Source organism: Podospora bellae-mahoneyi (assembly GCF_035222275.1).
Source record: "Podospora bellae-mahoneyi strain CBS 112042 chromosome 1 map unlocalized CBS112042p_1, whole genome shotgun sequence".
Lineage (NCBI taxonomy): Eukaryota > Fungi > Ascomycota > Sordariomycetes > Sordariales > Podosporaceae > Podospora > Podospora bellae-mahoneyi.
Window position 1 is genome coordinate 7,429,839 of NW_026946359.1, and position 27,433 is coordinate 7,457,271.

The following is a 27,433-nucleotide window of genomic DNA, read 5'->3' on the forward strand; positions in this document are numbered from 1 at the left end:
GGCCACTCAAATGGTACCAACTTCGAGGCGCGGCTGCCATTGACTTGGAGGGTCAGACTGTCATCTATGAACAACTGGTCCCTCGAACATTAAAGCAGGGTCATCGTGATATCTTCGGTCCGTTGGTCGAGCAGGGCCCGGATGACACGCTACAATTCATTCACCCAACGGCAAGAGAGTAGGTTCAGTCCAAGTAGTGCTTGCAGGTGATGGGACGCAGGAAGTTGACATTTGACCAGGTATATCCTTAAACACCACTTCGAAAATCATCGCGCACACCTGGACCTTTCGAACCTCATCATTCCCTACCTCACTCTACCACAACTACAAGCAGGCGTCGACACATTCTTGCTTCCGTGCTACATTGACGCAGGCTACTATGCATTCTTGGAATATTCCGTTACATGCTGGTCACTCCATTTGCAAGAGGCACTTCACGCAACAAGTGCTGCAAGCCCAGATCTTGAAGAATTGTCCGAATCTCTGGATGTGTTACTTGATACCCACTACACGCCGACCCAAGAGACATCGCTTGGCCCCGTCGATATCCCAAAGACTGTGCAAAAGAGTCTTAATCGATTACAAGACCAAGAATTCTTCCAGAGGTTATGCCTGGCAGTCACTGCAGCAAAACGGCAACTGTGTCAAGAAGGGTCGACAAAACCGGACCATGGGTTGCTTGACTTGAGACCACTGTTGATGAGGGTGAGAGAGACACTCGCTATGCTCGCCGAATCTGGCAACATGACCCATGACCAGCGGACACTTTTTCACGAGTTTTATGGCCCCAACTGGTTCAAGTGTTCAGTCATGAACTGTGAGTTCTTCCACAAGGGGTTTCGGACGCGGACGCAACTTGACAATCACACCAACTGGCATGAAAAGCCATTTTTGTGCATGGTACCAAATTGTGACCTTGGTTCAACGTTTGGCTGGGCCACGAAGGATGGCCTCCAAAAGCATCTTCTTGAAGCACACGGCATCGATATTAGCGATCCGGCCAAAGACCTCGAATTTCCGTTACCGCCCACGAAGCAAGTTTCTGAAACCTCTAACTCGGCGAAGTTTGCTTGTCCTGCGTGTCCCAAAACCTTCACCCCCAGCCGTCACCCAAATTAATGAAAAAAACATTCAGAAGCTGTAGAAAACTGCTTTTGATGTACATACGAATTTTCAAGACGATTGAAGCCGACGTTGTGGACAAAACAGCTCCCAAAGTGCAAAAATAGCGATTTTTGCCATTGCACCGCCCTTGAAATCAGAAACCGAAACTGGCGTGCGCTGGGTCACGTCAACACACCAAAACCTGGACCCAGCAGTCTGGTTAGAGCTTGCAGGGTTCCTCGGATTTTCAAGCTTTCCCGGTCGGCAACGGTTTCAACTGCCGAACCCTTACCCATGCAGACCCTTACCCAGGAAAAGCAGGGGGGACAGGACATTCTCACCAAGAAACATGCTTAACAAGTACAACAGAATAACACAAAATAACACACACCAAGAGTTATTTCAATATCTATCATCTATCTTCCCTATCCCGAGATGGCGTATAACCCGCAGTCATCAACAACTCGAAGCATCCAAGCGATCGTGGATGTGTCGAGTCTCGAGGGTTTGGCAATGGATAAGTGCAGTGGGGAAAGTCAGCCCATCCTGGGTGACTGCAATGCGATCTCACTGGCGAAATCAGGTTTCACGTGCTGGTTCATGTGATATTTCTGAGCGGATGATTGAGAATCCCCCGATTGGCTAGCCATCCACCCTGCACAACCCGTCAGCCGGCACGAGGAGAAACACCTTTTCCGCCGTGATCACTGCTCATCCAGAGTAGGGAGCCTCACCGAACCCAATTCATCACCCTCCATGTTGGGGTGGCCAGGCAAGGCACATGACACAACATGTGACACAACCATGCTGATTGGATAAGCCATGCGCAGCATAACTGGATGTTCACAGCCTCAATGCATACTAACTTATGCATGTCCTTCATGACGCTGGACCCAGCCAAGTCTTATTGCACCTGGTCTTTTTGGATGGAACCGCATTGTTTGCATTCTCAAATGGGTCTCTGTTCGCTTATAGTCCTGCCGTCAAAAGCAGGGGGAAGAGAGTCTCTGGTCAACAATGGTGTAAAAAAACAGTTGGGCACCAAACAGTCAAGACAGCCAACAAAACCAGAGAAAAAGATCAAACAATTGGCACTGCCCCTAATAAACCAGAGAGAGACCCCTTCTCCAGTGATAACCCCCAGCCGCCCCTACCTAGATCACCTCCTGTTCCACACACATCCACCCCCCTTCCCACCTCATCCACTCCTCCTCACTGCGAAACAAGCCAATTGACATAAACCCCCTGGCACTTGAGCTTGCCATACGCCCCAATCCTGTAGTCCTTCTCCCCGGGAAACAAGCTGCCAAACTTCTCAATCGCCTTCTTGATGTGGAGCCGAATGTCCTCGTTGCCCACCGAGTGCAAGATGCCGTTGAGCACCGCCCAGGTTGTGTACGCACACGTGCCCGGATTCGACGAGCCTTCTGCGGCCGAGGCCGCTGTCCCTGTAATTAATTGCGTGTCAGCAACAGGCTTGCTCCCGCTCGAGAAATTCCAGGAGGCTTTCTCGGAAGACAAGCCCAGGTGGAAGCGAAGGGGCATTGACAGTGGCGGAATTATTGTTCTGTGATTTTGGACATGGGAGTACGTAGGGTGTCGCTTTATCCACCAGTAATGAAAGGTTCTGGACATGATTATGGGGCTTCTATGATGGATATAATTTGATGTTAAACCGTGGTTGTGCAATGAGCCTGGTTGGGGCAGCTTGGTAGGAAGATGGAGGAAATTGGATGCACCACCCTCAAGTTTTTTATAAGGACTTACTGGCATATGCTCTGACAGAACCTCTCCGTGGATATCATCCCAGCTGATGAGGTAAGCTCCACTCGCTCCCCTCGCCAAACACATCGCGAACTGTCTTTTACTTATTATTAAAAGTGTCTATGAGGGTTCAATTATGTGACACTGAAAAGAATCCGCTTCCCGTATTTCATCATTCGTCAAGGACATAAGTTGAAAAGTGCTCACTCGGAAATATCCATCGGGCGCCGAGGGGACAGGAGCGTGTATTCATAAGCCGCTTATAAACGATTTCTGTTTGATACATATATACCAAGGCCGGAGATTCCAGGGTTTGGGCGCCGCACTATTCCCCCACTCGTATGCAGTCTGCATACACTGCATGTGCTCTCTGGATTAAAATGCCCATGACGACCGTGACTCGACTTCTTCCTCGACGGTGCAGAATCGCCTGCTTCAAGCCATAGGATCGGGAGCTTCAACGGTCCCCGGAACCTGCAACTGACCGAGTGCTGCAATACCCGGACGTGCCATTTCTCATGCCAGTCAAAGCGCTGTGTTTTGTTGACAGCAGCCACGACGCTTTATAAGATTTGCGCTATTTGGCAGGAATCTCCATGCAAAGCGCAGACCTCGTGTTCAGCTTGCATCTTCAACTGCAAGATTCCCGCCCTTGGGTTGTGGCTGCTTCGTTTCCCCGCTTGGATGAAGTTCTTCCCCCCTTGGACTGCTGTCCATCTACTCTACCCTCTATGGGGTACATAGAGTATCGAAGAATAAGCCACGAAGCCGACCACGATGCAAGAAAAACCACTTCAGAGAAACGCGAGATTTTGATCATATTCCCGTCGACGTCATATATCCCCCACATGGTTGGTTATGAGACACTTTGGCAGAGAGTGTTACATTGCCTCGGATGCTGTGCCACTGGTTATCCCACATCTCGCGTTTACTCGCGGTCGGGTTTATCTCGCCTCTCGGAGATATTTCACATTGAACCTGCCAGGTAGCTCTTGTTACACTAGTACCTACATTCGAACGTACTGATAGTTTTTAGCATAGAAAAGCACAACTGGTGACAGTACGGGAGTGGCCTCGGGCTCGGTGTCGCTGTGTGTCCGGGCACAGCATTTTTGGGGGTTGAGTCTCAACAGTAGGTACCGGATCATGCATACCGAACGGAAAGAAGCGTGCAACCTGTCAGGTAGCCGCGCGGTTGAGAACCAGCTACCAGAGATGTCTGCCTGGGTTATGGGGCATAGAGACAGCCTGGGCTTGGTTTAATGAGTCTAAAATGAGAAAAATGGGCGAAGAAAGGGGTGATTGGTTCCGCAAACCGACCTTTGGCGATCAGAATGATGCAACTGCAGCGATATTTATTAAATCTCCAGCATTCGCAGGTCCAGACATATAGTAACGTTACGTTGATGTGTTCCATGCCACAACTGGCTTTATGAATGAGACACAAACTTGGGCGGTCGGCCTGGGAGGACCCGACCCGGACCGTCAAATCTTGGTATGGCCCCCACGGCCAGGCGGCAGTTCAGTTGCCCCTTTTGTGAAGGTTTGACCCTTTTGAGGCGTGCTAGACCCCTCTATCATGATCAGGAAGAGTTTTACTCCATCCTGCTGTCTTCTTTTCGTTTGCATCACCTTGCGGTCTTTTGTTGCTTATTTCTTTACTTTCGCCGCTTGGCAACATGTTTAGCACTCGTTTAGCTCTTTTTTCTGGATTCGTTTTGATCGCAGCGACCGTCCAGGGGGTACGACTTGATGTACCCAGAGTCGAAGATTTCGTCAGGAGATGGAACGTCGCCGCCACAGTGATAGGTGATTACGTCTACATCGATGGTGGCGAGATCAATCAGTTCGAGAATGGGACGATAGACAGCGCTCCATGTTACCAAGGTAAGATTCCCATATTCACAACTGTTCACCTACATACTATACGAGAGAAACACCAGTTCAACTTTTATTACCAGTGAATTCAACACTGTCCATTGATATCTCCACCTCTTGGACTACAAGCAATGTTTCTATCCGGACGATAGGGAAACCCAACCCCCCTAGAAACTCACCAGCATTATGGAGAGACAAGGAGGGAAATGGCGGGTTCTACTCTTGGGGTGGTGTGTTCTCCTTGGGAAGGTTCGTGACCAAGTCCGAGATGTGGAGGTTCAGCACTGATGGCCGGGGCGGCGGGAGCTGGTCACTTGTTCAGGATTTTGCAAATCCGGAGGTCTTTCGAGGTTTATTATCACCAGAGGGGGGGGCCCATGCTAACACCGACGACAATGGCTTTCTAATCGGAGGTTCCGTTTGGGGTGGGACACAATTGGGTTTCACAGACACTCAGGCCATCCCGGGCATGGTCTCATTTGACATGCGAACTAAAGAGATCAGCAATGGCACAACCAATGATGTGGGCTCCAACAGAAGCCCATTTGAGACACTCATTGGGGCAAGAGCTCACTTCATCCCGCCAACCACTGGAACGAAGACGCACCAAGGGGTGATATTAGTCTTGGGGGGCCACAAGTCTTACGTCGATCGGCACGTCAGCCTTGAAGACTCGCCTGGCTTCGATTTCAAGAACTTGACATTCTTCGACCCGGATACCAGAGAAAGATACTGGCAAATTGCCACAGGAGATATACCGCCTTATCCCCGGGCTCACTTCTGCGTCACTGGTTTTGCTGTAGCAGGTGGTGGTTATGATGTGTAAGGTTGAAGTCTGCACGTATAACCCAATATTTATGTCAGTCGTTAATGGTTATGTCTGCAGTTTCATGTTCGGAGGACGGAACGAGGCACAACAGACCTATTACGAGGATGCCTACATTCTCAGCCTGCCAGGCTTTGTATGGACTTTGGTTCCAACTCCTCCCGCAGGGCCACGATATTTCCAGTAGGTCTTCCGATAATATCCACCACGAGATCCGCACTGACATTTGAACCATTTCAGTGCGTGTGTCTCTCTGGGAAATCAGGTGCTCAGTATCGGGGGAAATACAGATAAAATCAAGTCTGTAGATGCAGCTCCCCAAGGCTTACTGATCTTTGACATGACAGCACACGCATGGAAGGATAGCTACGACGCCAAAGCTAAGAACTATTCAAGGGCCCCAATTGTGGAAGCATGGTATCAAGATGGGTTAGTGTCAAGTTATCATCCCTCAAACGCAATGCTGGCTCCGTCACGAGAAGAAGCTGACATTGCCCAACATGTAGGGGCATGAACAAGGTCAATTGGTCTTCAGAGCAGGTGAAAGCCCTCTTCGTCACAGATACGGGCACCGCACCTCCAGGGGTTCCGCCCGGCGAGCGATCAGAGACCCCCGAAGGCACAGAACAAGTGGACTCAGGGACACAGATCCCAGCCGGAGCCATAGCAGGAGCAGGAGCCGGAGGAATGCTCGCCTTGGCTATTCTAGTCACTCTTGCCATTTGGATGGTTTATCGTCACAAGAAAGCGAAGAAAGAAGAGACCAACAAGCCCCAATGGCCACAGACTCTGAAACAGTCCAGTCAGTCTCATTTGATGAAAATGCCCATTGACAGACCCGAGTCCGATAGGCTTTGTGGTTACCGGGGGTCATCACGATTAGCAAACAACACATCGAGTAACAGCGCTCGGATGACGGTGCAAAGAGTGGAAGTCAGTGTGAACAATGACCATTGGGAGTTGCCAGTAGCCCCCAAAGGCGCTGTCGGTTGGTGAGTCGAGGAGGGTAACTACCAAGCCGGTTGACATGGGAGTCGAGCTCGATCATTGGAATCTGCAAGATAGGTAGATGTAGCTTCTGAAAGCCTTTGAGCGATGGGTTTCACTGGTAAAGAAAAAGAAGGAGCGACACTAATATACGATAAAACTATCTCACGAACACCGAATGCTACCCAAAGGTCTCGCCGAAAGGGCTCAACCAGTGAAAAAGCATGACCCTATCCCCTCCCGAGTCCACCGTCCCGCAGCAGTCCAGTTAAACATTAAAGTAGCACCTCATGCTCCCCGAGTTCTGATTGAACGCGGTGCAAGAGTACGACCCACTGGAGCCCACGCTCTGTTTCTCGTCTCTGCAGTTCTCGTCGGAATAGATGCTGCAGGTGGTTGACTTGAAGTCGGCGCCGACCCGCACGCGCGTCAACCCGACCGAGCGGATGGAGCTGTCGAGCTTGATGCAAGGGCTGGTGCCGCTGAAACCCTCGTGGGAACCGGTGTGAGGACACTTGCAGTTGCTAAGAAGACTGTTAGTGGTGGCAGTTTTGGGTTCATGGAAGCAGATGACACTTACCCGCAAGTGTGCCACCAGACGCTACCGTTGGCGGCGACGGTGAGGCAGCTGGCAGCTGCCAGGAGGAGGTACTTGGCGCTGACCATTTTGGGCGAGTGAAGTTGCTTGTTGACGGTTGAGGAGAAAGGGTTGATGGGGCTGTTGATGGAAAGAGAGGGGAGGAGGGAGAAAAGCTGCTGATGTAATGGCCTTTATAGGTACTCCCCCAACTTTTGCGATGCTCAGGACTTCACCTCGCTTGAGGGAATGATATCTGATTGGGAATGATACCTGATTGGGAAGGTTGAAGGTATGATCAGCATCTCACCAGCGATGATACCCCCAGCAAGTTATCCCATCGCGACTCCCCCTTAATTGCTTCCAGGTGTGACTCTACCCCATCGACAACGTTGTTCGCAGTCAGCACTACCCAACGTCAAAAGGAAGCTCGTAAAAGCCAGCTTTAACCCCTGCGCGTTGATCTAGCTCTAGATATGTGCTGACAAGTTGATTCCATTGAGTGACTGGAGCTCACAATACCGTATCAGACAATCTTGGGGTTTCTCTCAACAAGACACTTGATCGCCAGGGGCACATCCACCGCTGCTTATTTTAGTCATCATCGCTTTAGGTAGGTAGTTTTGACTGGATTGCTGACTGATGTCAGCTTACAATGTACCAGCCATACACGGATCCTTACTATGTCTTCGCCCTCTATCCACTGGCAGGCTTTCATGGTGACGCTCCGGGTTGCTGCATTTGGCTATCTGCCATTGATCTGGATTCGTCTCCTGTACTTAGGATACCGGAGCTAAACGACTTGAAAAACGCTAGCTGAGTCTGGATAACGGCCTTCTAAATCAGGGATAACATGGCTCATAGGTCGGATTACGATGCTCTTAAAGATTACGCGTTGAGGTTGTGGTAATACTCTGGAGTTAGGATAACAGCTGTTTTTAAGAAGGTAGGAGTAAAGCCCTGTGAAGCTGAGTTAATGTGGACACCTCAGCTGAGATAATGCGATATGAAGCTCGGATAAGGTGATATAAAACTGGAGCAAAAGTATTCTAAAGTTGACATAACTAGGTACTCTCTTTAGCTGAGAAAATGCCCTTTAGGCTGGGATAATATATAGCTTAAGCTGGGGTAAAGCATGCCTGATGCTGAGATAGTGTCCGCTTGATGCTAGGATGAAGCTCAGAAGAAGAGAAAAGAGCTCCAAACGGCTAGTACATGTAAACCCCACCCGGGAATGCCCTTCCTCCCCTAGCCCGAACCAGCGCGGATGCATCCACCCTCTCCCGCGCCGTTGTGCCACGGGCCAGCGCTTGATTCCGGCCGTCAGTCGTGAAGAGAATCTTGGACACCCGACTCGAGTCCTGCATGTGCTCACGCAAGAGTTTAATGAAATTCAAAAGGTGCCCCATGCTCTCCCTGTCCCCTCCAAACTGCAGCCCATCAATGACCCAACTGATCACAGGCGGTGTGTACACAAGCAGCGCCTTGATGATGTTTAACGCCGTGGGAAGGCTGTGCAAGGTCCCGTCAAGCTTCGCGAATTGGTCACCGTGGAGGCTCTTGCCTGCTGTGAAGCCTTCTCTGGGAAGCACCCAGGCAAGTTGGCGGATGGTGGAGTAGAAGAGGGATATGACTGCCGCGTCTCTGTGGGATAATGTCGGCTTGCTGGCACTGCTCCCGCTCATGCCACTGCCACTGCCAGCGAAGCTGTATCGGGACCTGCAAAAGTACGAAATGCAAGGAATACCGGCGTTCATGACTCCATCGGCAGCTTTGATGGCGGCTTTAGAAAGCACAGAACTACCCAGGGAGGATGGGCCTTCCACCCACATCATTCGGGAGCCAGAGTCAGATATCCAGTTGCTGAGTTGGGTGTACACTTCTTGCGGGATCATGGTTGTTTGTGGGTGGGACTCGGCTCTCAGGAACTCTTCGACACTCTCGATGTAGGGCCTGAGGGCTTCGGTGTATTGTTGGATTCGCCAATAGTCGGGCATTGTGGGTTCTGCTGGCCACGATTAGGTTAGTTAAGTTCTGAGCGTGTGCATGTGGTCCAAGGGAGGATATCACCGCTGGTTATCATGTCCTTTGAAGGGTTCGTCGATTGTCCTTCGCTGGGAAGTCTCGCCACGGCGTGGGATTTCGGCATTTCTGGCTCGTTTGCTGGCTCGTCAACTGTCAAGGCGGGCGGGACGTTTGAGGATTGCTGTGGGGATTGGAAAGTAATGTCTGTAAGGTTGAAACTCGTTGGTTAACTGCAGAAGCAAAAGAGAACCACGCGCAGCATTATATAGCTACACAGGTGGAAGTCGGGAGAGGCAATGGAGGCGGCAACTCAAGAGTGAGCTGACACTCTGTGACGGTGATTCATGCCCCGCGGCACATTCGAGGCCTCGTGGCCTTTTTTATGGGTTTAGGATGATAGAAAATCGCCAACTTACCGTGCGTGACTTGGTCCTCGACACCTTCAAGCTGATGTACAGCTTTCTCGCCCAATCTCTGAAACCCAACTGCTGCCGCGGCAAGTTTCACGTTGACCTGCTGCTCGGTGTCCGCGTGAGTCTGAACTCCAAGTTGTTGCAGCCTGACCAAAAGTGGTTCCATGTCGTTCATTTTTTGGTGCATGTGCTCGATGCGCAGCTCAGTCGTATGTTGTGCCTCGTTGCGGATGTCGCCGATCGTCTTTTGGATGCCGTCGACCATGGCCTTGACCGTCTTATCATAGAATCCTTTGTTGAATGACGCCAGAAATCTCTTGTGGCGTTTGTGGAAGAAGGACATGGCGTGGCAGAGGAACTTGAACACTTGGACGTATAGCGCCACAACAAGCCTTTGCATTTCATTTGTGTTCGCAACTTGTGTTTTCTTCTGCACATATCTCAGGTTCTCACTCATTTCCACGAGGGCAAGTGAGAATCCCTCAGCAATCTTGTGGTAATTGACCGAGGCCTGCAATAAGTTGCACCATTAGTAAAAGCGATGACAGGCATGGGCAGGGGTAATGCTCTCAAACCTTGACGACGGATGCCACAACCCCAGTGAGGAGGCTGATGTACTTGTCCTCGGCCGGAACAAACTTGAACAAGAATGAATGATCATCCATTGTCTCCATGAAGCGGAGAAGCCGATTTCTGGCGAGGCCAATGCCAGACTCATGCTTGGCTTCCCAACCAAGACGGGCGTCATTGACTGCCGCTTGCAAAGTTGCAATGCTGGGAAGTGGCGAGTGAGCGGCCCCGGATGTTAAGTCTCCTGGAGGGACGAAGAGCCTTTGAAACTCCTGCCAAACTCGAATCAACTCTTTGCGCTGTTGCTCTAGCGGATCGAAAATTGGATCACTGTTAGCCGTAGTCAGTTCATGCAGACGTGTAGACACACGGATGGGCCGTTGGCATATCCCTAAGTCGTAACATACCTAGAGCAGTCACTTTGGAGCCAATAAACCCACTCCTGAGCTTTAACACGTTGAATACTCGGTCGATGGCCTGCCTGTTGAACTGTGGAACCGAGTGCTTGGGAGAGAGGGTCTTCTGGGTTTTCTTTTTCGACTTTGAGACTGTAGGAACGAACTGCTGGTGTGATGGGTGTTGGATCCTCCTCTCTGATATCGTTCATGGCTAGGTGAGTTGTGAAGGTGAGTTGTGAGAGCTGGATCACGATAAAAGCCGAGATAATGGATATTAGAAGTTGGGGTAGAGTATCAAAAGAGTTGGGATAAGCTCTTGAAAAAGCTGGGGTATATATGAAATAAGATTGGATAAAGTGTTAGAAAGCTGGAGTAGAGTTTTAAAAAGTTTATATAAAAAGAAGCTAGGATAGAGCGTAAAAATGCTTGAACAAAGTGTTAAAAACCGGGGCTAAGTCTTAAAAAGTATGGATGGAGTGTTAAAGCAGCGGTATAAGTATTATAAGGAGAGAAGGCAGAGCCGCACGGCCACCCACAAAGAATTAGGTGTGCACAAATTTTCCAACCAACCAATTGGCCAGTGATTTCAGGCAGCACTGCGGCGCAGGCGCCAACTGCGACTCCAGGGGTAACATGAAGTGAGGGGGTGAGGGGTAACTTTTCTGGGGGGACTCGAGGGAATAGCGATTTTACCCTCCCCCATTTTCTTTCGACACCATGTATCTCCGGGAGTGTCGTCAATGATATGTCTGGTAGTTCCGGTTATCAATCTTCAGGTTACTCGAAAGATTTCCCTATGGCTTCTTTGCAACCCCCCTCCAGCAAATCGGTGGAGCAACCGGTCCCGCCGAAGGATTGTGGACTGTCCACAGGCAAAACAACAACGCCAGAAGCCATTCACGAGCCTTATTTGGATGATCTGGGCGACAAGCCTCCGCCGCCAGGCGCCGTAGAAGACGGCAAGACACCCAACGGCCAAACAGAGAAAGCCACCCCCGAGACATCGAAGCCCGGCGCTGAAACATGGAGCTCACCGGTGCCCTTGTATTGCACAGTCAATGGACGAAGCCATAGCATATTAACAGACTTTGGGTTAAGTATATGTCCTCGTTGTGATATAAACCTTTTGGAGACACCGCGCCGAGGTGTAACGGATGATCAAGCAGGGCCTGCCGAGAGCGCTGACGATAGCGCTGACGAGAGCGCCGACGAGAGAGACGATGGTTTGACGGACAAGGATTACAACCCGGCATGCCACTGCCCTCATTGCAATAGATTCCGTCTCCGCAAGAGTTTCAAGCACGTCCCGCTTCGTCAGCAGGAAACGGGCGAAGAACATAACCAGCAACCAATGGTGGCATACTCGGTGGAATATCTCGACCGCGAGGAAGGACATATCGGCATACGTCCCTGGCCGACGACGTTTGACCTCGAGGTCGCCCGGCAGGGTGTCTTGAAGTACAAAGCCTCAGTCTTTAGCGTGGTAACTGTGCTGAAGACCTCCCATGCGCCCGAGGTCTTTCGTTACATCTCAGACGACCTCAGGCGTAACAGGGTGTCTCGCATCATGGAAGATCCCGACGTCACAGTGAACGTGCACGCAACAAAAATTGTAGTTGGGTCGCAGGCTCTCCTAAAAGCTCTCCGAATGGTAGTGCGTTACTACCCCCAACTCGATCTTGAAGGCAGGTCTTTGGAGTTGGATGAGCCTTACGCGGTCATCGGTCATCATTTGGAAGAGCTCGAGAGCCTTCGTAAGGGTACATGGGCTGAGAAGCAAGCGCCAGATTCCATTCCGAGAGTCGCGTCAGAACCTGGGGCGGATGATGATGAGGACTTGAACGCCAAGGCAGGAGAGCATCTTGGATTGCTCCTCGACTATCTCCACGCCAACGTTTACAAGGACAGGATACCAGCTGAACGCAGCCTGCACCAGCGAAATCTTTGCACCTTCGAGATGCTGTGGCTCTTGTTCAAGCCCGGCACCACTGTTTACGTGGAATTTCGAGGTAACCTTGCGGCTCATGTGGTCCAATCGGTGGTGTCTGATGCCGCTATTCTTTCCGACCCGAAACAACGACTCACGCCATACAAAATCAGGTTGTGGTCGCTAACATATGACGGGCGGTTTGTTGGCCGAAGCTCAACGGAGGTGGTTCTTCCTCCATTTGGCGGGGAGCGCGCAATCACATCCTTGAAGGTCTTTCCGTGCGAGTATTTCGATAAGAGCGACGGCGGGAAAACCAAAAGGCGGTTAGAGGAGAATGGTAAAAAATGGTACAACCTTTTGCTTGGGAAACAAGTACGTTACCGGGGTGAGCTGTTCGATAAAGGCTCCTTAGAAGCCAGAGACAGCCTCAGGATGAGGGAGAGGATCGGCCCAAATCCCTCAAAGGGCCCGAATCGCGAACAGTTACCGCCGCCACCACCACCGCCGCCGTGGATTCCCCCGCCCATGGATCCGTTCATGCGAGGGGCTTCACGAGAAGTTACAAGACAAGGGCCGGTATGTGACTTATTGACTTCGCTTCTTCCTGGCCTCGTTAGATCCAATGCTAATTTAAATTAATCCGCAAACTATCTAGCTTGATGGCAGGGTCTACATAGACTCTGCGGCTTATTACACTCAATGGCCTGGGGCGGCACCGGAAATTTGCAATACTAACGACATTGGACAGAACTTGGCTATGTGTGGCTGTGAAGAGTGGTAAGCCTACCCTACATAGGTACCTACTAGGTACCTTTCTGGTTCAACGTTGACAGAATACTGTATCTGACATGGCTTAAAACAGTTACGGGAGAAGACCCCATCCTCCGCCGAACTTTCCTTATGCGTCCTATGACTTGTTGGATCCCACCCGCGTGAAGGATCTCAATCTCGGACCTGGAGATCACGATCCCAACCACAGATACTTGCTCTGCGACTCGCTCCTGTACGGTATCGTGCTGAAGTCCAGAACCTGGGGTACGTGGTCCAATGATGCTGAGAAGCTCTTGTACATCTCATTAACATGTATCAAATCACTCCAGAGACTTTTGACGTGGCCCGCTGCTTCGAGCCGAATATCAACCCGGGTGCTATTGATACATTGGTGATGCCAGCTCCCCGGAAACAGATGATCAAGGCCCTGGTTCAGAAATTTACCGACCCAAAAGACAGTTTAGCTACGTCCTGGCGCGCCGACTTCATCGAAAACAAGGGGGAGGGTCAGATATTCCTACTTCATGGTGGCCCCGGCGTTGGGAAGACATATGTAAGTTGGGCCTCAGTTCATTTCCGAGAGCTCACGAATAACAAGCAATGTCTTGTATCAGACCGCAGAATGTATTGCCGAATACACGAATCGTCCACTGCTCTCGCTCACCTGTGGCGATATCGGCATCAACGAAATCAGAATGGAGCAGCAGCTCTCAAAGTGGTTCAGACTTGCTGAAAAATGGGGGGCTGTCATGCTGATTGACGAGGCCGACGTTTATCTCGAGCGACGCGTTGTTAGTGATCTTGAACGCAATAGTCTTGTGTCGGGTATGCTCCATTTGCAATTTTATTTCACAATGCATCATGCTTTGATGGCGACATCGATGATAAAGCTAACAGAATTCTCGAAAAGTCTTCCTCCGTTGCATCGAATACTACAGGGGCATCTTGTTCTTGACCACCAATCGTGTAGGGCATTTTGATGATGCCTTCGTTTCCAGAATTCACGTTGTCATCAAGTATGATCCTCTCAGCGAAGACAACCGCCACCAAATCTGGACACAGTTCTTCGACAAACTCACCGACGAGCGTCAGGATTTCATCATCACTGGGCGTGCCAAACAGTACGTTTTGGAGGATGATATCATTAAAAAGCTCGAATGGAATGGCCGTGAAATCCGGAATGGTAAGTCCGGTTGATCCAGTTCACTGGCAACGTCATCGACAGGTGCTAACAAGACTTTCAATGAACAGCTTTTCAAACGGCAGTGGCCCTGGCGGAATTCCGTTTCCTACAGAAAGGTGACAAGTCCAAGCATGAAGGCCCAACCCTGGACCAGAAAGACTTTGAGCAGGTGTGCGACATGACAAGGCAGTTCAAGGAGTATCTTCATGATCTCCACGGGCTCGATGAGGAGGGCAGGGCCTACAATGCCAGAGCGAGGGCAGGCAACCAGGACTGGGTAAGGAGTACCGCGAAGTAACAACCAATATTCATTCATGATGGTCAAAACATGCCCCTCAAGGTCCGTTGGTCTGATGCAGTTATGTATGTCGTCAACAAATGTCACATGGTTTGGCATTATCATGTTGTCGCCACCGTCCAATTACAAAGGCGAAAACACCCACATGTTCCTGACGATCCCCCGCACCTTTTCCTCCCGCTCACTACCCTATCTCAATTCCAACACGCACCTGGGTAAGAGACACACTCCAGCGTTACAGTCAACCACTTTCTCCCTCGTTCTAGTTTCTTAGCTTGCATCTATTATGCATGAACTGGAAGGTGCCCACGTGCCCGACTGAGCACATAAGTCGAATATGCCCTCCATGAGAACAGCAGACTTCCTCACTCTCACTACCAACTGCACGTTTCCGCCAGAGTCATGGCCCTCCTGCGCAGATTAGGCGTCATCGTCGTGTGGGCGAGCACGGCGCTCACACCCCCAGCCATCTCCTCCTCCTGTCTCCACAACAACATGTCAAGGCAAAACCTACACCTACAACGAACTCGCTGGCTTCGGTTCCATCCCCTCTGACACAAGAGATAAATTCGGCGACACCATCAGCATCGGCTCCTCAACCGCGATCACCAACTGGAAAAAGCGATCTGCCGGTGGCAAAAACAAACAAACATACTACACCGGCACCCTCTACGGCCTCCCAGACCGAGGCTGGAACACCCAAGGCACCCAAAACACTATCCCTCGCGTTCACACATTTGACGTAACATTCACCTCTGCCCCGGCATTATCTTAATCCCTCCCCTCCCATCTAACCTCCTTTTTAAATACAAATCTACCATCCTCCTCACCTCCCTGAGCGGTAAACCCCTGACCGGCCTCGATCTAACATTATCATTACCCTCCCCGGCTTCCCACCCCTTCCCGCATCCACCTACCCCGGCGATGGCTTCGGTGGGTCTGGTCCTGGAGGCAAACGTATCGCTGTTGATGCGGAAGGGTTGGTCCTGAACGATGATGGGGCATTTTGGATAAGCGACGAGTACGGTCCGTATATTTACCTCTTCTCCCCGAGCGGAAAGCTCCTTTCTGCCATTGCACCACCAGATACTTTGCTACCGTTAAGGAATGGGACCCCCAATTTCAGCAGCGACAACCTCCCTATTTTTGATTCTGGGAAACGACCTGTTCCTGCTAACCCGAGCCAGGGGAGGTCAAATAACCAGGGATTTGAGGGGTTGACTGCCAGTTCTGATGGGAAGGAGCTGTGGGTTATGTTGCAGAGCGCGGGGAGGTTGGAGGGTGGTGGGAATGCTACTATAAGGAGGTATACGAGGTTATTAAGGTATAATATTAGTAAGAGAAAAAGCAAAGGGGAGAAGAAAGTAAAGTACTCCGGGGAGTAGGTTATACCTTCGCCTATATTTATTAATAGGCAAGGGAGGGCGAGGGTGGCGGCGTAGAGCGAGATTAAGTATATTAGTAAGAAGCAGCTGCTTGTCCTACCGAGGGATAGCGATATTAGTACTTACATTAATAGCCCGACGAGTGTGTATAGGTATATGGATGTAGTTAATATTGGGAGGGCGACGGATATAAGGGGGGTAAGGTATAATAGGTTTAATAACTCGATTGCGAGTTTAGGTTTATAGTTTAATTTCTAAGATAGGCTACTAAATACTAACGAGTTAAAAGCAAATGGAATCTTAAAGCTAGAGATAATACCTGCAACTCTGTGCCTATAGATTAACTTTAACCTTAATAATTAACGTAATAAGTTTAGTCTAAGGAACGGACCTCTAGCGTTGCCCACAACCAGTCTGCTAAACGAAAAATAGGAGAGTCTGGTGCTCGTTCCAGTGGACGATAGTAAGAAGGACGAGTACTTCTTAATTACTATCTCTAATAATGACTTCATTACTTAGAATGGTACGTATTTGCCTTGAATTAACAATTCTGAACGAAATACTGACAGATATCAGGATTCGTCAATAATGGCAAAATCCCATACAAGGACGCGAGTGGGTGCAGCTTGGACCAGCAGGCCTTGGTGTTCAGGGTGACGTTGCCGAAGAAGAGTAAGCCGTTGATTGGATAGGAAGATTCGATGCTAGTTTGATAGAACATAGTGTCGGAGAATACAGTGAACATTGTCTTTCTTTGTTTGCAAGCTCATTCTTATTGTCCTTATTCAGGGGTTCAGGGGTTCAGGGGTGATTCTCACAATGAGGGTTAGGGTTGAAGTGAGCTTTATCCGTGGCGCAGCGCCAGGCCGCCAGCATACCTATTCGGGCTATGGAAGCACAAGAACCGTGTAGGGAATACTCAGTTTGTTCATTGGATGGAGAGCGAACCCGGACAGAAAGGCTCAATGCTCTAACCTGGTCTGGCAAGCCTAGCTTGGCAGCACATGCGTTCTCATTTGACTACGGCCACTACTATCGCATCTCCATGTAAAATAGGTGACACGCTGATAGTGTCAAATTGGCTCCCTCATCTCGCTTCTCCTGCCATGCACACCAAGCTTGGTGCCAAGAACCAACCCTTGAAGCTTGTCTGCATAATCGCCTTGCCAAGGTCCAATAAGAAGGCTGAGCTGACTTGTTGGTTGGTTGGGTTGTCTTGCCCAAGAACGGTTCAGGTGTTCGTCTTAAAATGCGCCAGAAGGCCACACTCGACTGCAATCGTCGTGACCCTTTCACTCCTGGGGTCAGTGCTTCAACGAGCGGCTTTTCACTATGGCACGAATACACCTGCTTGTCCGGTTGGCGGCGACAGCCATCCTGTATCCGATAGCAGCGGCGAGGTTCTGGACTGTTACAAAAATATATGTCTTAAACCCAGTTGCCTTCCCTTCTGGTTGCGACCAGTCTGGCGCAACGAATCAACCATGCACCACAACGCGACTTGGAGATCCTTTCCTGGCCACACATACAACCCAGCCACCCGACGCAACACCGATAACAACCTCGAAAAACACCTACGACGGCTGGGATCTGGAGGTAATCGAGTATTACTACCCCGCCGGCGCGCTCCCCCGCTCCGAGCTGCAGGCAGACGCCGGCGACTACCATTACACTTACTCGTACGGGCACACCACCAAGTGGCTTGTCGACTTGACATTTACCGTCCCGACCCCCTGCCCGACCCCCTCGCAATCATATACCACAAAGGTCAATCTCGAGTATCTGCAATATCTTCCGCCAGACCTCACACCTCTTCTAAGTTCAAAGGCCACCCTTGAAAAACGGGAGGTTATCACGTCCACAAGAACTATTGTTACTTGGACTACTGCCGGCAGCTATGTGACAGTCACCGAGACCTCCTACTACACATCTGCGACGCTGCACGTCAAAGCAACCGACGTCGCGCCAGCACCAATCCAGATGCTGAGAGAGCGGGTTTCGATGGACTACTACCTTGAACGATGTTCCCTCCCGGGCGAAGAGGATCACCGGATCGAGAATTGTCCGCACCAGGCTTTCGGACGCTGCAGCAAGATCCCAGAAGGGCCCGCCGTTATCCTTGCCATCGTCGGGACCCTCTTTGTTCTAGGTTTTATCGAGAATCTTTTTTGGTTCAGGAGGTTGATGCTGGGCCAGTGGGCTCTTCGGTGCGGGACGGTGTGCTGGTGGTTCGTCGCCACGTTGCTCATGATCTTTGTCACCAGATACGAAGTCGGCAGGGATCCTGAGGACCAGGAGGAACTGAGGAGGCAGTGGAAGGAGATGTCATTTTGGTTGAAGATGAAGCTGTGGCTTCAGTGGGGGTTTCGGCTTAAGTATCCTGAGCGTTGGCTGGGGCCTAGAAAGCCGGTTAGTGGAGGCGAACGTATTGAGATGGGGATAGATGGAGGAGGGAACGGAGGCGGGAACGGAAGCGGTAGCGGTGGTGGTACTGGGGGGGCTCGGGCGAGAGAGCAGGTGGAACACGATGATACACCTTTGCCACCTTATCCTGGCCCTCCTTCTTCAAGTGTCAGCGATGGGCATTCGATGAACAGCGGGACGACAGCTGCTACTCGGAAGCCGGTGTTAGGCAATCCAAATGCAGTACTTGGATCTGGGCTGGGTTCTAACACTGTGGTCATTGGGTCGAGGATGAGTCCAGGTCAGCAACAAACAGCTGCTTCTCCACGGCGACAAGACACGGACGAGGGTACCGCGGATGGTGGCATCAGGGCTGTTTAAACTTTGTGCGTCTTCTCCTGATTTAGCGGATCATTGGAACGTCAAACTATTAATGCTTCTTTTTGAGGAGATTTTGATTTCATGGTAGATACCCCTTTCCTTCGAACTGACATAATCATGTTTTCCCACCCAACGATTCTTACTCCAAGATGTGAGAGTGGAGTCAACGTGTCCATGATGTGTTCCATGTCCAGCTCGCTCCAATAAAGTCGAGGGGCAGAATCCAAAACTGAGCTGCGGACTGCGCAACACCATGGCTTCATTACAGGTTCCTTGAATGCCAGTTGTTACCAAGGTCAACTCACTTCTTGGCTCCGGGAAGCAAGGTGATTGGTGCGTGTCTGGCGATACGAAAGTAGGGCCTTGTCAGTGGCTGACTGGGCATGTCTCGAACGGCTGAATGTTTCAGGGGCCCGCAAGGCGACACATGATGACACTGCAAAGTATTAACGTGCACTCAAGTCACTACGAGGTAGGTATATCTGTTCAGTAAACAGCATAATTCAGCTGGAACTTCCCTATCAGACATGGATCAATGCGACTTTTATTCTCATTACCACAAGTGCTGGCATCTATCGATTGTTCCTATTTTCAAAAACCGAGTCGTATATTTGTACCGCCAACCAGTTCTCTCCTTTGCTCTTCCTTCATTGCTTCACCCTGTCTTCTCCGAGATCCCCACAAACGCCACACACGTACTCAGGCAAGGTAAGTACTCAAGGAAACTCGAAGGGCTGATCCTGAGGGGTACGCCATTTCCCTTTGCTCGCATCATATGAAAAGTAGACTGGGCGCGCAGCCGGCATTTCGTATGGCTGAACCGATGTGGCCTGGTTGGAAATCATGGTCGCGGTCTGATCCCCTTGCTGATACCAAATGTTGACAGTCTCAATGGGCTGGTATTCTCCGTGGGAGCCCTTCAGCAGCTTGTTCTTGCCAACCCAGATCTTTCGATTAATTGTCAGCAAAGATTGGAGAATTGAAACACAAGAAGGGCAAAACAGAAACCTACCGGAGTCCACTTCTTGGAAGAGGGGTCTTGTACGCCAACAATGATATGAACCGCAACTGCGTAATCATTGGAAGCGACGTTCAGAGAGTCAGACTTCGCATTGGGATTGTCCTGCTTGGCGGACCAATCACCGTTCTGGTCCAGGGTGTAAGAAGCGCCCAGGTCACACTTCTGCCAACTGCCGGTGTATGTGACGGCCGAGCCAGGGGAGGGTATCTCGGTGGCCCAGTTGAGTCCGTATGTCGTAGTCCACTGAACGTTCATGTGGGGAGCGAGGATCCTGGAAGCATACACCACATTGAACTAGGGCTTGCCTCCGGTTGCAACAGCTTTGGCAACCTGAAGAAAGTACTCATTCACGCGCAGCTTGTCGCGGTCCTCCCTGGACTGGTCGACCTCGGCGATGTAACGAGTTGACATGATAGGCAAGTGTATATTCTTCTGCGGTAAGGTCGAAACGGGGGAAAGGGCTGTGTGTCTTCTGGGGATCTGATGGACGCCCGGAGTCTGGCTGCGGGAAGGGGGTCTTTATAGACATCTATGTGACGCATTTCCTCTCTCCATGTAAGCGTTCTTCGTTAGGTCTAGACCTTCCGCCTCGCGGCCAAGTGCCTGAGACGTACCTGCCGTTCACTACCTACCTACCACGACTCCAACATGACTTTGGTGAGTTAGACACTTGATGGCAATCCCCATCCCGGACATCGAATCATTGGATTCACAAAACCTGTGGCTGGCTGAGGTCAAAGAAGAATGCAGGCCTTGCGTCTCACAGTCAGGTCTGTAACCGAAAGGATTCGCCCGGATCGTGATTCAGCCCGCCTCGTTGCATGAAGCACAAGGATGAGCTCTCTTGTCACTGAACGACCTTTCCGCTTCAAGATTCGACGGCAGCACCTTTCCAATATCTCTTCGACGGGATAGCTTGATCGAGTTGTGCCAGCAAAGACTCTGCTAATATTCTGTAGCCACCATCAAGCAGCACTCAACATTCAGCTTCCGTCCTTCAAGCCAGAATCCCAGAAGAGACCCAAAACAGACATCACCCAATGCAGGACAAGGGGTTTTATAGCCAGCCACTACTGTGCTTTGGGAAGACGCTGTTGGTCCGATTTCCCCTGTGCCACAGCCCACCCCCCAATTGAGGTGGATTGGCCGGGTCACATCCACGGCACATTGGGTCTAGATTTTTGACGCATTGACAATGTGGCTTTTGGTCAACAACTGTCAAGATCGAATCAGTGGCAAAAAGACGTTTTCCCATCAAGCAACGAAAGACTGCATCCGCTTATCAATACAAAGTTAGGGGACGGAAAATGGGCTTAACAATGGGCATGCAACCAGACCCTCCCCTACCCGTCCCTGACTCTATCTTTTGTTTGAAAGATTTACGTCCTTGACTCCTCTCTGCAGAACTTGACTGCAAGCTGCGCAAGGAGACCACCTAGGTAACCTCTCTTTTCTCACAACACCCCACACAGGTATGTGACACATGTTCGCCGTGGCGATGACTCTCTGTGTTTCACTGTTTATCTAATGGACTATATCAGCAACGCAGATCGTGTCTCAACTGTCCTCGAGAATGCCGTGGCCAAACAACAATGTTGCCGGAGTCATGGTGGGTGAAGCGGTCAGCAACGGGGGTTGGAACGCTGTCTTGAGCTTTGTGTTTGACTGCCCGACATATCTCGTGGTGCCAGAGCAGAGAATGCCACCTCGGCGATTCGATCTGGCGATACTGAAGGTTGCCGTCAACGGACTGTTCTTTGCGTTTGAGGGCAAGGGCATGAATTACAACTGGGACACGCTGGCGGCCGAGGTTAGACAGTGCTGCCAGGCCATTCGGGTGGGTCAGGGATACACCTATGGGATGGGTGGAAACGGGCCGGAGTGCATCATTGTCGAGTGGGATGGGACACAATTGAAGTATTTGTACATTGATGGGCAGGGAAACCTTGCATACAGTCAGTATCGCCATACCCATCACATCACCAACGACCAGGCTGCGATTTTGCAGATCCTGCAGGAGATCAGGCGAATACATTGATACATACCTACCTAAGTAGCCGCCAGAAATTATTAGATCTTCAAAGGCGTTGAAGACAGCGAGATTGCTTCAAGTGCATTTTCTCAGGCCAGCACGAAACAAAGACAAGGCGTACTCGCTATTCGGCATTTTTGGTGTAACAATGCTGCATCTAGGACAGGGCAACTCAAACTAATCATGTACTTTGTGGGTATTGTCATTGACAATGTCCTATCTTACTACTACACCCATCAAGACATACTCCACCGCACCACCCCCCTAAACTTAGAGGCACTGAGAGTACCACTGGTTAGAAGCACGGCAAGTGCTCCCGCTCTCGCAGCAAGTAGGGCCGTTCCATCCCTGACCACCGCACTGCGCCCATCTCGGCGCACAGTTGCCACCAGGGTTGGTAGGTTGGGTAGGCTGGGGAGCAGTGGCGGTAGTAGTAGGCTGGGGGTTGGGGTTAGGGTTGCCACCACCACCACCACCGACGGCAGCGTTGAAGAAGGACCAGGTCTCGCCGGGGGCGAACTTGACCCCGTTGCTGCCGCTAGGGTCGGGGACGTGGCCGCCGCCGTTGGCGATCCAGGTGACGGCGGCGCGAGTGCACGAGTACTCGGTCTTGATGTGGTTCTGCTGGCCGGCGGAAGGCTCGGGGGCGTTCTTGGAGGTGCAGCCGTTGGTCTGGAGCCACTTGTCGCGGAGCTGACGGCCCATTGAGATGGAGAGGACGTTGTCGGCGGCGCCGTGCATGCCGAGGTAGGCGACGGGGGAGTTGCCGCCGCTGCACCCGGATAGCTGGGCGCCGGCGATGACGGCTACGGCCTTGAAGACGTCTGGTAGAGGAATCAAAGTTAGCAGGACTGGAATCTTGGGCTATGGCGTTTTTGTCAGACCGGGATAGGGTAAGGTAGGTATGTACGTACCGGGACGAGAGCAGGCTGCGCTGTGGCTCATGGCACCGCCGTAGCTCCAGCCGGTGGCGAAGAACTCGCCCTCGTTCACGCAGAGGTCGTTCTTGAGCATGGCAACGATCTGGTCGGTGAAGGTGATGTCCTCGCCACCGTTGTTGGCCCAGCCGGCGTTCAAGCCGTTGGGGGCGACAAAGATGGTGCTGTCACCGGCCAGCTGACGGAGGCCGTAGAAGCCACCGCTGGCAACATCGTTCATGGAGCCATCACGCCAATGGTAGCCAATGACGACGCGGTGCTGCTTGTTGCGGTCGTAGTTGTTGGGCAGCTGGAGGATGTACTGTCTCTGCCTGCCGTTGACGGTCATGGACTTGGTGCCCGAGGACGGGGGCGCCTTGCCGCAGCCGAGGGACTGGGCCTCGACCGCCTGGACGGCGGTGAGGAGGGCGAGGGTGAGGGTGCCGAGGGTGATCATGTTGACTGGAGGGAACGGGGTTGATGTGCCGAAGAAGAGTGGGAACTCGTCAAGACCAGACATGCTGGCGGTCTCTTCCTTTTATCTCTGCACCCTCCCCCTCCGCCTCTGTCGTGCCATGGCCTTTTCGCTTGAACCTGAATTTTTGAACGGAGCATTGCCGGCTCGTCCGCCGTGATGGATTAGGCAAGATATCAAGATCAAGGTAGTGCCAAGCCGGAGCTTGCTAAGGTCAGGCCAAGTTTGAGAGGGTCGGGCAAGGGAGTCGTTGCAACGACAATGTTACGCTGCCAATGTGGGGTGCATAAAAGCGAATGTAAGGATTGCCCATGAAGCGCTCCAATCGGTAGCATCTGTGCTGTTTTCTGGACGGATGTTCGCCGAGATGCTGAAGCATTCGCGGCTACCGGGCTTGGCGTGCGGCTCCATGAGTGCTCCTTCAATGTAACGCTCAGTGCTTCGGCATTGAGATTTCGAGTAGCGGATGATCAGAGGTTTTGCCTTGTTCCGAGGCCTCATTACCTTATGTTAACAGCATGTAATTACAGCTAAAATAGGGCATGAGGGCTGATATTCGTAGGGCTACCTCAACTTGAGGTTAGCTTTAGTCCCGAGACCACATGATAGAAAGACTTGGAAACATCTCGAACCCGGGAACTGGTAAAAGACATTTTGCTTTAGATCAGCAAAGCACACTGGTACTGTCATTGGAGTAATCTCATCTGCCTACCGCGAAATAGCTATTTGATAAAGAGATAAATCTTGCACAACATTACCATGTCGCGTGCGCTCGTGGGATTTACATCCAGCTAAATAGATAGAGGTATATACGGAAACCTCCTCTCTTGACGCTTTCAAGAATTAGCGTGTAAGGCCATGTTGATACCGACAGGAGCACCGCAACGCTGCTCAGGGCTGTGTTTGTTGTGGCTCCATCACTGGCACAACAGGCTGATGAGGTCCAGCAACCACTTGGCCAGGCTGGCCGGTTGGCATCGATCCGTGGGAATAAGCGGTAGCTTGCCAGCCCGGAGGCGGCTGCATAGAGGCTTGTGTTTGTGTTTGGGAGGGGCCAGCCATAGTTGAAGCCTGATGAGGTTGCTGATAGGCGGTGCTGCCGGTCTGAACACCCTGCGGGTAAGCACTTGTGAGGGTGTAGTGAGGATATGGCTGCCCAGGCAGAGGTTGCGATGACTGTTGACCGGTCATCATATGGTTGGGGTAACTCTGAAACAAAGGTATCTGGCTCGAGGCTGCCGGGTAGCCAGGTGACTGGCTTGAAATCGTCGGACTAGGATTCTGTGGCGGTTGTGGCATGGGGGCCAGAGGCCTTGTGCCGTGGTGTGAGTGGGCATGATTGGGGTCTGGCCCAGCCCACCTGAAAACGATGGCTAACGCTGCCCGCCTCCCTTTTCCATCGACTTCTTATGCTCCCGTGCTCGAATCATCATCTGTTTTGCCCTTCTGTCGGCATATTTGTCGAAAACATCCTCCAGGTACGTGATAAAGCCGAGGTAAGCCTTGGATACAGTTTCCAAGTGCTCAAGCTTCAGGGAAATTTTGGCGTTAGCGTCCACCACTATGGTATGATCACCCCTTGGGCTGAGAACTCAGCCAGCGCAAGTGCGGTATTGCAGGCGTTCCGAATTTGCCTGCCATTCCAGCGCATGTGTTCGTTGTTCGTCCAGTACCCAGCTGCATACCCAATATGGCCCTTGTGTCAATGCTGAGATCTCGGTTTCTGCTTTTGAACCGATCCCGGATCAGATCCAGGTTCAGCTCAAATATCTTGAGCGTTGACGAAAGGTCCAGCTGCGGGTAGTGTAGACTTATATGGATTCTAGACCCGAAGGCTTCGTCAAAGTCGCCAATCCGGTTGGTGGTCAGGAATAGAATACCTGTATAGTCACACCCGACAAATGTTTTGGGGCAGTCCGTATTGGTCTCAAATGGATGGTTCCCGAGGTGCTGGGACACCTCAGCCAATCATTGGGCCAGAGATGGAAAGACCCATAAGTCCCATGTGACCAATCAGGAAGTGCTCAGTCTGATCAGTGGCCAAGACCACTGAGCACACTGAGCACATCGATCACGAAAAGTTGCTCAGTCTGCTCAGCGGCTTCGACCCACTGGATACTACACATCGTCGTGACACCCCCCTGCATTACTACTATCCGGCTGCGTTTCTTGCACTCCCTCCCCATCCACGGTCTTCTGATCCAATAGATCCTGTGCCTCTTGTACAGCAAGTGACCCTCCAAGCCTTGCGCGTGTTTTTTTTGGCTCTCCGGCGCTTGCTTAGTGTCTCATTGGCCTTGCGGAGTGAAGTGATCTCTGCACGAAGGAGAGCCACCTGGTGCATCACAGCCATTGTGTTACAACCTGCACCGGGAGTGGATACAGACTGCAAAGCAGTACGCCAGAGGTGAATGTGACAGGATGATCGAAGGTTGTGGCAAGCGTCTCAGACAAGGGGTTCACTGTCAACAACAGGTCGTTCTAACAAAGAGCTACTGAGAGTAGATTGTAGACAAATGAACTTGGCTGCTTGCGTGAGGAATCAGATTCCTCAACACGGGGAGCGCCCGGCGCTCCCCTCTATTTATATAAAGCTATCTACATACGTTTCTGAAGTATCTTTATACCTTGCTCAGTGTGCTCAGTGGTCTTGGCGGCTGAGCAGACTGAGTAACTTTTCGTGATCGATGTGCTCAGTGTGCTCAGTGGTCTTGGCCACTGATCAGACTGAGCACTTCCTGATTGGTCACATGGGACTTATGGGTCTTTCCATCTCTGGCCCAATGATTACTCTTGTGCGCCTCAGGTATCGTCATTGTCTGGTTGCTGAGACGGAATCGCAACAGCGCCAAGACACCCAAAGTTGGCATGGCTCCTATCCCGAAGCCTCTTGAAACACAATCACCAGATCATAAGACAGTAGCCTGGACACATTACAGCCACGCTGGCTGGGGCCCGCAGGAGTTACCAGCATACCACGGCAACGGATCCAACACGGGTCCAGTGGAGCTTCCCGCCATAATGTATCACAGCAGAGAGAGTAAACGCCACAGCTGGTATTGATTGAGAGACTCAGTGTAGATCGCCATTTCATTCAAGACAGATATTTTATATATTAGCAGATCGAAGCATCTAGATAATGATAATCAAAAGCGCTGGAAAATCTCATAGATGCACACCCGACCACCACCTTTTCATAGGGAGTCAAATAACTTCCCACCAAAACGATAGCACCCTATCTTCAAATACCACATAGGTAGCCTACCCCTTCGCCACCCTCCTCCACCAAATCTCCGACCTCGCACCCACCTGCGTCGTGATAACAGCAATCGACAAGTACACCTCCCCATCCCGCTCCACAACCGTATAATTCCTCCTCTGAACCACTCCCACCATACTCGGCATACTCCCCGTCACCACCGGACCATGCAACACCTGTCCACTAAACTTCGTCAACGGAACCGACGTGTTAAGACCAAACGGCCCCGAATACGACAGCGAGCTCTTAGCGATCAACGCCCAATCCTCAACGCTCCCCTGCTCACCTGGCGGCCAGGTCAAGTTAGGCGGCCGCTTCTCCGGCTCCATCGAGTTCATCACCGCAGACATGTACCCGTAGCGCGTGTATGTCAGCAAGCCGGCTGGGGTTGTGCCCCAGGGTCGGGGACTTGGGTGCCGTTTCGCCATCTGGATCGGTTGGTCAATGCTGTGTTGCTTACTATGGGACATGACGTTGGCTGGGGAGGTGCTTACTGCGTATTGTTGAGGAGGGAGTACGTTCCCGCGAGGAAGTTGATGATTTCCTGTGTTTTCATCCTTGCGTCGGGTTCAAGAATGCGAAAGAAAAACCCAGGAAATGGAACTGGTAATATCCGTCTCGGGGGGAGAGCTATCGCTCGCCAGCCATCCAAATCCCATCGTGGCCATGTCCCTTTTTATTCTGTCTCGCTCTTCCTTTCTCCTCTCTTAGGTACCATCGGTAAGAGCGCGTGGCTGCGGCGAGGAGGGCAGAATAAGCTTACCGTACCAGACAAATCTTTGGTTTGGTGGACTCTCACAAGCCGATGTGGGCAGGGTGAAATTGCGAAAGCTTAT

General features: G+C 51.4%; 9 protein-coding genes across 9 annotated transcripts; 4 read left to right on the top strand and 5 right to left on the bottom strand.

The window, feature by feature from the left end:
* Positions 1-4,547: 4,547 nt before the first annotated feature.
* QC761_0024420 (uncharacterized protein) lies at positions 4,548-6,568 on the top strand (the record flags this gene model as incomplete). The annotated part of the gene is made up of 5 exons (XM_062872111.1): positions 4,548-4,755; positions 4,830-5,568; positions 5,633-5,708; positions 5,838-6,001; positions 6,079-6,568. The coding sequence occupies 5 exons, from the start codon at positions 4,548-4,550 to the stop codon at positions 6,566-6,568; spliced, it is 1,677 nt and encodes a 558-aa protein (XP_062738711.1).
* A 420-nt stretch (positions 6,569-6,988) lies between these two features.
* Positions 6,989-7,120, bottom strand: QC761_121515 (uncharacterized protein; the record flags this gene model as incomplete). Its single annotated transcript, XM_062875433.1, has 1 exon — positions 6,989-7,120. One exon carries the CDS (start codon positions 7,118-7,120, stop codon positions 6,989-6,991), a length of 132 nt encoding a protein of 43 aa, XP_062738712.1.
* Positions 7,121-8,143: 1,023 nt separating this feature from the next.
* On the bottom strand, positions 8,144-11,089 carry QC761_0024440 (uncharacterized protein). Its single transcript, XM_062872112.1, has 5 exons — positions 10,552-11,089; positions 10,150-10,474; positions 9,578-10,085; positions 9,207-9,365; positions 8,144-9,141 (listed from the first exon to the last, which is right to left on the bottom strand). The coding sequence occupies exons 1-5, from the start codon at positions 10,749-10,751 to the stop codon at positions 8,345-8,347; spliced, it is 1,989 nt and encodes a 662-aa protein (XP_062738713.1). The 5' UTR covers positions 10,752-11,089; the 3' UTR covers positions 8,144-8,344.
* Positions 11,090-11,168: 79 nt separating this feature from the next.
* Positions 11,169-16,420, top strand: QC761_0024450 (uncharacterized protein). The gene is given in 7 exon segments (XM_062872113.1): positions 11,169-13,048; positions 13,128-13,249; positions 13,335-13,507; positions 13,573-13,796; positions 13,813-14,068; positions 14,154-14,426; positions 14,495-16,420. The coding sequence occupies 7 exon segments, from the start codon at positions 11,288-11,290 to the stop codon at positions 14,722-14,724; spliced, it is 3,039 nt and encodes a 1,012-aa protein (XP_062738714.1). The 5' UTR covers positions 11,169-11,287; the 3' UTR covers positions 14,725-16,420.
* Positions 16,421-17,441: 1,021 nt separating this feature from the next.
* Positions 17,442-18,893, top strand: QC761_0024460 (uncharacterized protein; the record flags this gene model as incomplete). The annotated part of the gene is made up of 1 exon (XM_062872114.1): positions 17,442-18,893. One exon carries the CDS (start codon positions 17,442-17,444, stop codon positions 18,891-18,893), a length of 1,452 nt encoding a protein of 483 aa, XP_062738715.1.
* Positions 18,894-19,609: 716 nt separating this feature from the next.
* On the bottom strand, positions 19,610-20,325 carry QC761_0024470 (uncharacterized protein; the record flags this gene model as incomplete). Its single annotated transcript, XM_062872115.1, has 3 exons — positions 19,610-19,840; positions 19,906-20,185; positions 20,258-20,325. 3 exons carry the CDS (start codon positions 20,323-20,325, stop codon positions 19,610-19,612), a joined length of 579 nt encoding a protein of 192 aa, XP_062738716.1.
* Positions 20,326-21,487: 1,162 nt separating this feature from the next.
* Positions 21,488-21,952, top strand: QC761_0024480 (uncharacterized protein; the record flags this gene model as incomplete). Its single annotated transcript, XM_062872116.1, has 1 exon — positions 21,488-21,952. One exon carries the CDS (start codon positions 21,488-21,490, stop codon positions 21,950-21,952), a length of 465 nt encoding a protein of 154 aa, XP_062738717.1.
* Positions 21,953-22,144: 192 nt separating this feature from the next.
* On the bottom strand, positions 22,145-23,519 carry QC761_0024490 (uncharacterized protein). The gene is made up of 2 exons (XM_062872117.1): positions 22,861-23,519; positions 22,145-22,770 (listed from the first exon to the last, which is right to left on the bottom strand). Exons 1-2 carry the CDS (start codon positions 23,381-23,383, stop codon positions 22,217-22,219), a joined length of 1,077 nt encoding a protein of 358 aa, XP_062738718.1. The 5' UTR covers positions 23,384-23,519; the 3' UTR covers positions 22,145-22,216.
* Positions 23,520-26,599: 3,080 nt separating this feature from the next.
* QC761_0024500 (uncharacterized protein) lies at positions 26,600-27,153 on the bottom strand (the record flags this gene model as incomplete). Its single annotated transcript, XM_062872118.1, has 2 exons — positions 26,600-27,044; positions 27,092-27,153. 2 exons carry the CDS (start codon positions 27,151-27,153, stop codon positions 26,600-26,602), a joined length of 507 nt encoding a protein of 168 aa, XP_062738719.1.
* Between the last annotated feature and the right edge of the window lie 280 nt (positions 27,154-27,433).